The following is a 12,398-nucleotide window of genomic DNA, read 5'->3' as shown; positions in this document are numbered from 1 at the left end:
TTGAGGCTATTCGCGTACTAGCGAATAGCCTCAATTAATACAGCGTGCCTAGCTTTGAAGGTCTCTCCCGCCCCCTGCCGCACGGCGCTATTCTTTGCGACTCATTTTCAAAACAAGCAAATTACGGCAGATGTCTTGTGTAGTCCGGTAAAAATATTTAAAAGTAGGGTGGCAAAGTGTAGCAGTTTGTTTAAATCACTTTGACTAAGTGGGAATTACGACAAACGCGCAACGCAACGTTTAGGATTTCAAAATAAAGGTATGTCCCTTACTGATGGTTGTAGTCGTAGTCTTCACCCAGGCATTTAGCTGTCCTTAGTGCTGTGCAATACTGCAAATTTAGTGCCGTAAAAAATTACCTACTGACCAAGTAAATAGAGGGCCAATTTTGTCAATACTGATATTTTTAACCTGTAAAGGCAGCTTTTAGCGGCGAGAGCAATGTGTCATGATTTTTGAGATGAATCATCATTAGTTTGCAAATTCTGAAGCCATTTTAAAAACCACTAAATCACTGTGATTTTATTTAGTTTTTTTTCTTTCTACTTTACACAATCAAAACACACCTCTCAGCTTTTACTATATTTTTGAAACTGTTGGAGACCTGGAATGTAAATGTGCTTGCCTCTTTGGGTCAACTTCCGTTGTTTAAATGTGCCATAGGGCAAATAAAATAGAGGTGACAGACAGTCAACACAAAAAAGATTCAGACATTTTTCTAATGCACATGTGCATGAGGTATATATTTTTTCATTTATAAACAATAATTTATTTAACACAATTCAGTGTTTCAGGACTGAAACAAAATATCGTTCCTACTATCAATCTGACACCAGTACTAGCATTGGACTGACCCGGCCACCTCTAGTTGTCATTCACTGTCTCTCCCAAGTGTCATTTCTTCTCTAAACTGCCCAAATAAATGCCTCAAAACAGTTTAGCTACTTTTGCTCACTAATTCTGCCAATTAATACTTTTAATTGATGATTTAAAACAGCTATTTGCTGGTTAGATTGTCCCAGCAGCTGGCCAAGAGCTCAGTTTTGGTTTCTTTTTGTTTTATCCAGAAATAGTTGTCAGACTGAAGTAATGAAATGACTACATCACACAGGACTACTCACATATACCCTGCCTTTACTGACGATTTTTTTTTTCACAACTGTTGCAATTTTTTTCAACAAAAAAAAAGAGGAAGAGCTGTCTGAGACTTGTGAATCACACAGTCACCGCATGGGATGTCCTGTTGTACCCAGAAAGCTTTCGTGTAATTTGAACAAGGCAGGGAGAATCACAGGGTCATTAACACCCTAAGCTTCCTTCTTTTGTAGCTTTGGGGGATTTGTCGTAGCACAGAAAGCTAAGAACCATATGGAAAATAAAGAAAATGTAACTTGTGCTTCCAGTTTGCTGCAATTCAGAAGAATGCATTATCAAGAATGGCAGTGATGTTTTGATGCATTTAGGGAGTCACAGACACTTAAACCTCTGTACGACGTTTACAACTTGACGTCGTCAGTCACTGAAATTGTTTACATGGCTGTCATATGAGTCCTGCTGGTATTTTGCTAATGTCAGGGGGGATGGTGTTCCGAATGGTTATTTTAGCTTTTTTCATTTTTCATTCATCTTCGTCTCTGTCAAGCATGAAGCTCAAATAATGTTCTGCTGTCTCTTAAATGAAGACATACTGCAGAGACCTGACCTGGTTTGCTCTGTCTTAGTCATATTTCATTTCTTGGCTTATATGTTTCTGAATTTGTCTTTGGTCTGGACTCGACATTGCTCTGTGTGTGTGTGTGTGTGTGTGTGTGTGTGTGTGTGTGTTTTTAAATCAAAATAATCATTATTTACCTTCTGTTAGCCCTTTGACCTTCAGCTCATCTTCTGTTCATCTTTCAGCTTCGTTCTTCTTATATTACTTTATTCTGATTGGCTGTCTATCACAAACAGAAGATTTAAAACAGAAAAAGGAAACAATTAGGTTGGGCTTCTGCACTTATAACCTAAGCTGTGTACCTGAAATGACTGTGTTAAGGATATCCCCTCTCAAAAAAGTGCACTAAATGGACTGAACCCTGAGCTTTCGGCTAACAGGGCTCACCTGTAACTTAATATTGAATCTTCATATTTCATTTCAGCATTCACTGCTATCTACATACGCTATATGGACAAAAGTATGTTCAAATTCAGGTGTTTTCAGCATCATTTTCTACAGGTGTGCAAAATCAAGCAGCCAGCTATGCACCCTGCCTTTATATATGCTTGTGAAAGAATGGGTCATTGTAAAGCAGGGATGTCTAACTCATGTTACATCATGGGCCCTAACAGCCCACTTTGATATTAAGTGGGCTGGACTCCATTCTGTCAGTGTAAACCAAACATGTAATCCCGGAGATATCTCAAAAAAGAAGTGCAGTTTCAATAGTACGTCTATGTCAGTGTTCTACAACAAATAAATGTTGTTGTAACGAATGAGGAAATCTCTACAGTAGATAATAAAAAAATGAACTTTTCTCTGATTTAAGTGTTTATCTATTACTTAATTACTTTGGAATAGTAAAAATGGCAACGATGGAAATAGGAAATGCTGTAAAACTAATGATAAAACAGTTAAAAGTCCAAGTTTATGCCCTCCTTCACATTTTCCGAAGGCGTCCAATGGGCAGATTGGAGTCTTTGCCCTCGGGCCTTTAGCTCTGACACCGCTGTTCTAAAGAGGTACATAGTACTGTGATAAAATGTCATCATTACAAGTTTGTGCGATCTCTTCCTTCATAGATATTGCACAACAAACTGTATGTGGTACCACTGCATACTCAAGGCAACTCAGCCACATAGTGGCAGACCACCTAAAGTTACGCAGTGGAGTTCCCAAGTGCTGAGGACTATAGTGCATAAAACTCATCTGTGCTCTGCTGATTCAGTAACTGCTCAGTTCCAAACTTCCATTAACATCAGCACAAAAACTGTGGGCCAGGAGCTTCATGACGTAAGTTTCTTTGCTCAAGCAACTCCTGAAGGTGTCCATATAGTGTATCAATGTCTAACAGGAAGTAAGGGAAAGCATAAAAGGTCACCTTTAAAACATTTGAGGGAAGGATAACAGTAAAATGAAATGACCTAGTGTGATTAATCAGTCCATTATCGTTATATATGAAATGTACAGGGAGTGCAGAATTATTAGGCAAATGAGTATTTTGTCCACATCATCCTCTTCATGCATGTTGTCTTACTCCAAGCTGTATAGGCTCGAAAGCCTACTACCAATTAAGCATATTAGGTGATGTGCATCTCTGTAATGAGAAGGGGTGTGGTCTAATGACATCAACACCCTATATCAGGTGTGCCTAATTATTAGGCAACATCCTTTCCTTTGGCAAAATGGGTCAAAAGAAGGACTTGACAGGCTCAGAAAAGTCAAAAATAGTGAGATATCTTGCAGAGGGATGCAGCAGTCTCAAAATTGCAAAGCTTCTGAAGCGTGATCATCGAACAATCAAGCGTTTCATTCAAAATAGTCAACAGGGTCGCAAGAAGCGTGTGGAAAAACCAAGGCGCAAAATAACTGCCTATGAACTGAGAAAAGTCAAGAGTGCAGCTGCCAAGATGCCACTTGCCACCAGTTTGGCCATATTTCAGAGCTGCAACATCACTGGAGTGCCCAAAAGCACAAGGTGTGCAATACTCAGAGACATGGCCAAGGTAAGAAAGGCTGAAAGACGACCACCACTGAACAAGACACACAAGCTGAAATGTCAAGACTGGGCCAAGAAATATCTCAAGACTGGTTTTTCTAAGGTTTTATGGACTGATGAAATGAGAGTGAGTCTTGATGGGCCAGATGGATGGGCCCGTGGCTGGATTGGTAAAGGGCAGAGAGCTCCAGTCCGACTCAGACGCCAGCAAGGTGGAGGTGGAGTACTGGTTTGGGCTGGTATCATCAAAGATGAGCTTGTGGGGCCTTTTCGGGTTGAGGATGGAGTCAAGCTCAACTCCCAGTCCTACTGCCAGTTTCTGGAAGACACCTTCTTCAAGCAGTGGTACAGGAAGAAGTCTGCATCCTTCAAGAAAAACATGATTTTCATGCAGGACAATGCTCCATCACACGCGTCCAAGTACTCCACAGCGTGGCTGGCAAGAAAGGGTATAAAAGAAGAAAAACTAATGACATGGCCTCCTTGTTCACCTGATCTGAACCCCATTGAGAACCTGTGGTCCATCATCAAATGTGAGATTTACAAGGAGGGAAAACAGTACACCTCTCTGAACAGTGTCTGGGAGGCTGTGGTTGCTGCTGCACGCAATGTTGATGGTGAACAGATCAAAACACTGACAGAATCCATGGATGGCAGGCTTTTGAGTGTCCTTGCAAAGAAAGGTGGCTATATTGGTCGCTGATTTGTTTTTGTTTTGTTTTTGAATGTCAGAAATGTATATTTGTGAATGTGGAGATGTTATATTGGTTTCACTGGTAAAAATAAATAATTGAAATGGGTATATATTTGTTTTTTGTTAAGTTGCCTAATAATTATGCACAGTAATAGTCACCTGCACACACAGATATCCCCCTAAAATAGCTAAAACTAAAAACAAACTAAAAACTACTTCCAAAAACATTCAGCTTTGATATTAATGAGTTTTTTGGGTTCATTGGGAACATGGTTGTTGTTCAATAATAACATTACTCCTCAAAAATACAACTTGCCTAATAATTCTGCACTCCCTGTATTACAGAAAATTGGATGTGAGTTGACGTAGCTATGCAGCTGTTAGCACAGCACACAGCAAAAAGGTTCCTGTAGTCGGTTGGAGCCTTTCTGTGCAGTTTGTGTGTTCTAAATGTGTCTATGTGGGTTCTCACCAGTTTTTGTGGCTTCCCTACTCAGTCCAGAAACATGTGCATTGCATTCTAAATTGGCGTGTACTTGAATGGTTGTCTGCGTCTTTATGTTAGCCCTTTGATGCCTAATTTCAGCAGGGATGGGCTTGATAGAAATTGTAGGAATATAAATGCAGCTGCAGCACGGCAGCTAAAGATTTTGCAGCTGCAGCTGGTTATTTTCTCATTACTTTTTTTAAAACACCCATTTCCTTCTATAGTTCTTCATTTTGTAAAAAATGTGAGAATTATCAAAGAATCAATGAAACATGCTTGTAACACAGGGGCTGCATTTTGCAAGGATATCTGAATTAGAAAAGCGCATGAAAGTTATCAGCTTTCTGATCCATGTTGTTTCACTCAAAACATTCAATTATTTATTAAACTGGTTAAGATTAGTTCCATTAAGACTTTTATTGACAAATTCAGCTCTTCAATCAAAATTGTATGTACTACCAAATAAGTGTAGGCATTGTCAGACTATGAGTGTAAGAATTTGAAGATTCTGATGAGGGTTTCAAAACAAGTTTTATTGAAATTTGTAATAACATCTGAAGCTATTTTGCTGCATTAGAAGCAGTTAACAGTGCAGCAGTATTAGAGGTCATTTCAGGGCCAGTGAAAAGAGATAGGTTTCCTCTTATTAGCACAAATTATTTTTATGCTTCCAGCAACAGAAAGTGGAACAGTTTATCAGCGTAGGCTCTCGCTGGATAAATCAGAAATGGAAAAATAGACTCCTGAACAGAGCAGCAACACTTAAACAGTGGTGTACCGAGCTGGACCGGGACAGGATCGGAAAGGAGAGGGCCCACTGGGGAAATCAGACAGGAAGACAGGGTGGTGAGAGGGCGAGGTGTTGTTCAAAGCCTGGCGTTTTTCACGGTCACGCCTCTGGTAGCGGAAGTTAAAAGGGGGACGCAGAGCCACAGGGCCTCCGATTTCCTCGGAGGATGAGTCAGAAGCCTCAGTGAGTAGACCTTCAGCAGACTCACTGGAAGAAGAGCTAAGAGGGACAGCTGGGTTAACAGCCACAGAGGGGTCAACGGGTACAGGGTGAACGGCAGTGGGAAAGGGAGGGTCAGAGGGAACAGGCTGCGGATCGTTTCCTGGGCCGCCAATCACAGGTGGGAACGTCGGGATTGCTGGGTTTTCTGGGAGGTCGTGACCCTGTGGCTGCACCGGCCGGAGGACATCCACATTCTGAAGAGACGCAGACAACACCACACCAAATGAGAACTCTTCTGGCTGCACGAATGAATTTTACTCAATACTGTAAAACTACTTTACAAACCACACGCTCTAAAAAGAACTGAGAAGACAACATAATTACAGCGCAGGAGCATACAATTTGAAATCTCACACATAGGATTAAACACACACACACAAAACCACCAACTTGTAAGATATGACAGAATAATTATATGACCACTGGCTTCCATTCAGAGAGTTAAATGTTCACTCTAAAGGTTACTTTAGTAAAAAAACAAAAAAAAACCTGAAAGAAAACAGAGAACATGAAACATTCATCAAGTCAAGGTCAAGCAGTGGGTTGTTACACTCCCAACTCACAGTCCCACAGTGTGAACTGACACTAAATGCTACACTTTTCCAGTAGTTTTTGCTTTTTTTTCTCAGTTACTGACATTCTTCTATTAATGCATTTCAATTTTCTGTTCACTTTTGGGTTGCGGATAATTCAGCTGCTATCATTGTTACACCTCCGCTGTGATTTTCCTGCATGTAGGACGTTCACAGTTTTTGATAGAGAACAATCAGAACAGGTTTTTAGGTCAAATCTTGCGTGCACACTGAATGTTGGCTTTTCTATAAATCTAAATCTGTTCTTCTTCTTGTCATGGGAGAATAAGAAACATGTTCAACATGCAGTCCACATGCAGTCACTTCTATTCCTTTCCTCCTCATCATACTGATTCTTATAGTTGTGATTTTATAGGATCTTTGCATAAATGAGCTGCCACTTTGGCTTAGCAACGCAATATTAAAAAATATTACATAATTTCCTCCCATACCTGTACTTTAAACATCTCACAGGACGTCTGGACATCAGGATCAGTATTCGTGTCTCCATGTACAGATCCTGTGCAGAAACCTGCAGTCTGAGAGAAGAGTGTGAGACATTTGGTAATGTATTTCTGTGACATACTGGGAGACTATTAAAAAGTAAGAGTATGACACAGGGTGGGTTAAAATAATTAAAATAAAATGTACATTCCTTCTCATTAGCATTAGTTCAGGCAGAAAATGAAGTTAAGCTCAGCAACAGTCCCTGCAGCTCAGCTGATGTTTTTACTAGAAGCTGATATCAAAGCCTGCTTTACCCTGCAAATAATTGTTGTGCATCTGCAAGCCGCTTCGCAAGCCACCTGCACCCCACCACCACTATTCATGTCTGAATGAGCCTAAACCATTAAGTGACGTCACATTTTAAACGTAACCAAAGTAGTCATGTCAGCTAGTAAATTATCCATGAAATTATCCAGATGTCACACACACAATGGTGATCAATGAATTGATTTGTAATTAAGTGCTGTTTCAGACAGCGCTGCTTGACTATGTCTGAGTGCTAATTCATCATTAATATACACTTAGCGGCCACGTAAATAGATCTAGAATTTATACAGCTCTTCCATGAATTTCACCTTTGTGAAGTTTGTAATGTTCAATTTTTGTTGACCTTGGAAATGCTTTTGTCCTTCTTGTTTACATACACAAGGAGGCCACAAAATCTGCTTAGCTGGGACACTAAGGACCTAAAAATAAATAATCTCCAAAAGTGGCATGACTAAACAATACAGGAATCCTAAAAAACAATAAATTAAAGCACATTGTACGAGTGTATCTAAATTGGTGTGTGAATGTGTCATTTTTTTCGAGTAACTTCTATACGAGTACCTCTGTGTCCGAGTCGAGTGTCAGTCGCTGGCAGGTGCCTCTTTCTGTCACTCCCTCGGGGCATTCTTGCACTGTGTATTCCACAAAGGTGGCTTTTACTGGCACAGACTGAAATATAAAAATAATATAGGAAGAGAGGAGCAAACTGCAAAAACAAACACAAGCACAGGCACAAATAGAGATGGCAGGGTTTTTTATTGCGGCAGCTATCATGTTGGTTTTTCCATCCTGAAGCTGGACTATCATATGCAAAAGCAGTGTACTTAGCTTTGGTCCCCAAGCAAACTATTCAGTTTTTCTCATTTGCTCCCCAAACAAAAGCTGGGCCATGGAGGAAAGTGCCTTCAGTGATCCTTTGCAACCTTGCCAGACTCGTCTATAACTATTGCGTGATGGTGATGCTTGTGCAATAATGGTTCTTATCTGGAACACAGAAGCTCAAAGGTGCACTGTACCTTCTGCATATGTATACCCAGAGAATTTCCTTAAGTGTGATTTCCCCCCATAAACATAATGTTTGACGCACTGTCAAGCAATAAAATTAGCCCCGCAGCTTTCTTTCCCCCCATCAAAGTTAATAACAGTATATCTAGCGATACCTGTACAGCAGCTCTGGTAATTTTTTTCACCCCGAGCCCTGCAGCCATAGTGGACGTCCTTTTATAGGATACCAGAGTGACCCGAGCAGCAGTCATGGCCTCGGGGCTGTCTACGGAGAGCAGGAGGGGGCATGTTGGGCAGATCTGCTGGAGTTTCTCTGGAGAATCTGCAGAAACCAGAGAACTGAATAAGAATGAATAAGTAAACGTCTGTATTAAATTACATGAGCAAACAGATGATAGAGACTGGATAAAGCAGTGGCACTAAATTTACAGTGAAAGCAGAAAAGGAAAAAAAGTCATGTCATTTTGAACGGATACACAACTTTTTGCTGTCCAAATGCACTTAAATCGGACATCTACATCTCTTTTCATGACAGTGAGGTGTAACCTGCTTTTGCTGATGTCTCCAAAGTAGCACCAAACCAAACGCTGTGGCAGTGAGAGAGAAGGGAAATCGATTGAGATCGGGGCGAAATCATAATTTTCACGCTCGACCTTTTGATTTGTCATAGTGGGAAATTCACTAGTGTGACTAATTGATAATTAATTAGGACTCAGCTCCATTAGACTGGGCCATCATTAATGTTATTAGTTACACCTGCACGTAACAAATTGAGATACTCACAGTGAAACGTCGATACTTTTCTCTCCTCAGGTCTTTGCTGTTCTTTCTTATGAGAATTTTTCCCTACTGGATATTTACAATTTCTTTGTTTTAATTCAATATTTTCTTTACCTTAAATCTCCAGCTTGATGTGGTATCCAAAGCAGCACATGCCGGCTGCATGATCTCTGATGCTACACATTATTTAAAGATATCGATAAACAGTGGGTATCTAATAATAGATGTTATGTTGCGACTCATGTTGCACAGCACTGTATGCATGCGACCTTCTGTGTATGTGAGCAGTTAGTGGTTAGGAACCTGCTAACGTTACCTGGCACGAGAGCACAGTCGTAGCTGTATAAGTAGGAGTAGCCCTCTGGTGTGTGCAGGATGGTGGTGTTGCAGTTGCCAGAGATTTGCTTTAAAAAAAAAAAAAAAAAAAAAGATAAAACAGACAGATTTCGTGATTGGCCCAATATCAACCACTTCACTACAAAGACTTGGCACAATGTGTTCAAACAGATGCAAGACAAAAAAACTTTGAATGTACTCTTCTATCAGTGAGACCAGTGTGAGTGTTTTGGCTTGTGTTACTTCTTCAAAGGGCTGTTTTTGGCTTATAAGTCGCTCACCTATACGGAAAAGAAATAAACTCATTTGAATTTCCCATTGCCGTAAAAAAAAGGTTGTGTTTGTAAGTTTTAGAGGACCGACATTCACCAGCCACTTTGTTAGGTACACTATGCTGCTAGTACTGGTTTGGACCACTTTTTGCCTTCAGAGCTGTCTTAATTCTTAATAGCACAGATTCAACAAGGTTGCTGGAAATATTCCTCAGACATTTTGGTCCATGCTACGTGACAGAATCACGCAGTTGCTGCAGATTTGTCCGCTGTACACTCATGATGCGAATCTGCTGTTCCACCACATCCCAAATGACCTTTGTGACATGATGCTTTATCCTGACGGTAGCAGCTATTAGAAGATGGTTACACTGTGGACACTTTCGGCAACAATAATCAGGTAGACTGTGATGTTTAAATATTTATTTGGTACTATTATTTGTTAAAATGTGCCAAGAAATGATCCCCCACAGCGTTACACCACTTTCACCACTTCCGCTGATATAAAATTAGGATGGATGCATACATTCATGTCATTTACACCACATTCTGACCCTAACATCCAAATGTCATAGCAGAAATCCAGACTCTTAAGGGAAGTTCAAGTTTTTCTACTCTTCTGCCTTATCTGACACGAGTAGGGCACCCAGTGTGGTCTTCTGCTGCTGTAGCCCGTCTGCTTAGAGGTTTGTGTTGTGCAGTAAGAGATGCTTTTCTGCATATCTTGGTTGTTTCCTTGCTGTCATTTGAAAGCTGTCTGGCTGTTCTCCTCTGACCTCTGATGCCAGCAATACATTTTCACCACTCACTGGTTGTTGTTTCTTTGAGCCCTAGAGATGATTGTGTCTCTCATAGTCTGATGAGCCCAGTCCAGCCTGTCTGCTATCAACAATCCATTAATAAACCAACAATCATTAACGAGCAGTTGAACAGATGTACCTAATAAAGTGGCCCATGATTGTCTTGCTGATGGTTCCTTCCTTTTGTCAAAGGAGCTGCTTTCAGGACTAAATCAATAGTTTTTTTTATAATGGAAGTTTCATAAGTAAAATATGTAAAATATGTAAACCATAAATATCTATTTTAACAGAATAGATTTTTCCATTTTGTGGGAAAGATTTCCTCCAAATGCCCAGTTACTGAAGAGTAATACATTTATGCTTTGAAAAAAGTCACAGTAATAAAATAGATCTGCCAGTGGAAATGGGTAAAGTGACTGTGACTTCTGAAAGAACGCCCTGACACTTCCAAAAACTCAAAAATACCTTCATGTATATGGTTTAAGTGTGACTTTCTTACATTGTCCAGTTACAGTGTGGGACATATCTTATAAACAGTGCCTTCAGGCATATAGGGGCCTCCTACTCGTGCGGACACGTGCTCTTGTTTGTATACGTGTGAACATCCTACCGTTTCCATGAATGGCCTGACGTCACAACGTTTCCATGGTTTCTTGCTGCCTGTGTGACACTTGGTCTCCAGGACTTCCAGGTCGAGGTAATACACGTTGCCTGCCGGGCCCTGTAATTCAGAGTATAAACACATGCGATAAAGGAGAGCAGGCATTAACAAAGCTATGAGGCTCAAATTTATGAGACGTCCTCCTGCCAAGTAGCATCATTTGTTCTGTTAAGTATATCAATAAGGGACCATTTAGGAGGTGCTCTGTGTAATTCCACACAACACTTTGTACAATAATGATTTGTCAACACTTTGCGCCACAGTAATAGCAGCCTTTTTAGGTCATGAAGTTGATCTGAGCCTCTTAAAACCTGATCTATCCCACAGTCGGGCCACTATAGCCTTCAGCAGCTGACAGCATGAAGTTCATAAAGTCTGTTGTGCAAGGTTTGTCCCAGCAGTGCTGGACTGAAATGACCTGGACTTTATTAACACTCGCTTCAATCCTAGAGGCCTTTTTTCACGAGGCGTGAAAAAGGAATGGCTTCCCGTTTTATGATATAAAATTATGTACTTTGATCTTAATGCTACATTTATTAAAAGCGACATGCACTGATGGCGGCCATTCGCACCAAAGTGTTTCTTGTTGTTTTTAGTACTTACGTTGCTGCTCCCTAATGAAACTGCTGCTGTTTTTCACAGCTTTCATGTAACCCAGCGGGTCCTCAACTGGAGAAAATAGAAGCCACAGCGAGTCCTGGAAAAGGGTCATTTCTGATTTTTGTTGTTTTAAATCTTATCAAATGGGCTTCCCCTGACATGAATCTGGTCATGGCTGTTACATATAAACACTTCCCACCCTGGTCTAGGATGAACAAACGTGTTTTACAGCCTCCTCTGGTCTTTGTACTAACCTGAGCGTGCAGATGAACATTTGCGATGCGGTTCAGGGCAAACTTGTATCCTTCGCTGCGATCCTCATTGATGTAAGTGACGGCCAAGCGAGACAGCTTCTCCACCGCTTTGTCGTTACAGGGGATGGGAGCAAGTTCAACTGGCATTAGTACGACACCCTCTCCACACACACACAAGATGTGAATGGATAGTGATATTAGATGTAGTAATTTGTCCATGACGGCAGGTGGTTTTAGACAGGAGCCAGAAGACTGGGCAGTTTTATAGTGAAGTTTGTTCCCTTGTGTTTGCCTTCAGTCGAGGCATTGACTTTTGGAATCAAAACAGGACGAACAGGACAGCTGAAATGACGCCAAGGACAAAGTTTATTTGACAGCAGAGAGCTGACTTGTGAATGGATGTTCCTGGTATTTATTTAACCCCTGGAACACGCAGTCGTCAAAGGCAAATAGAAC

General features: G+C 40.7%; 1 protein-coding gene across 1 annotated transcript; it reads right to left on the bottom strand.

The window, feature by feature from the left end:
• Positions 1-5,638: 5,638 nt before the first annotated feature.
• LOC308399882 (fetuin-B) lies at positions 5,639-12,161 on the bottom strand (the record flags this gene model as incomplete). Its single annotated transcript, XM_080887290.1, has 7 exons — positions 5,639-6,082; positions 6,913-6,999; positions 7,796-7,903; positions 8,395-8,561; positions 9,336-9,423; positions 11,038-11,148; positions 11,943-12,161. 7 exons carry the CDS (start codon positions 12,159-12,161, stop codon positions 5,639-5,641), a joined length of 1,224 nt encoding a protein of 407 aa, XP_080743416.1.
• Between the last annotated feature and the right edge of the window lie 237 nt (positions 12,162-12,398).

Source organism: Rhamphochromis sp. 'chilingali' (genome assembly GCF_963969265.1).
Source record: "Rhamphochromis sp. 'chilingali' genome assembly, chromosome: 7".
In the NCBI taxonomy this organism is placed as follows: Eukaryota; Metazoa; Chordata; class Actinopteri; order Cichliformes; family Cichlidae; genus Rhamphochromis; species Rhamphochromis sp. 'chilingali'.
Note: the sequence above shows the minus strand (reverse complement) of the source record. Positions and strands in the feature narration are given on the sequence as shown.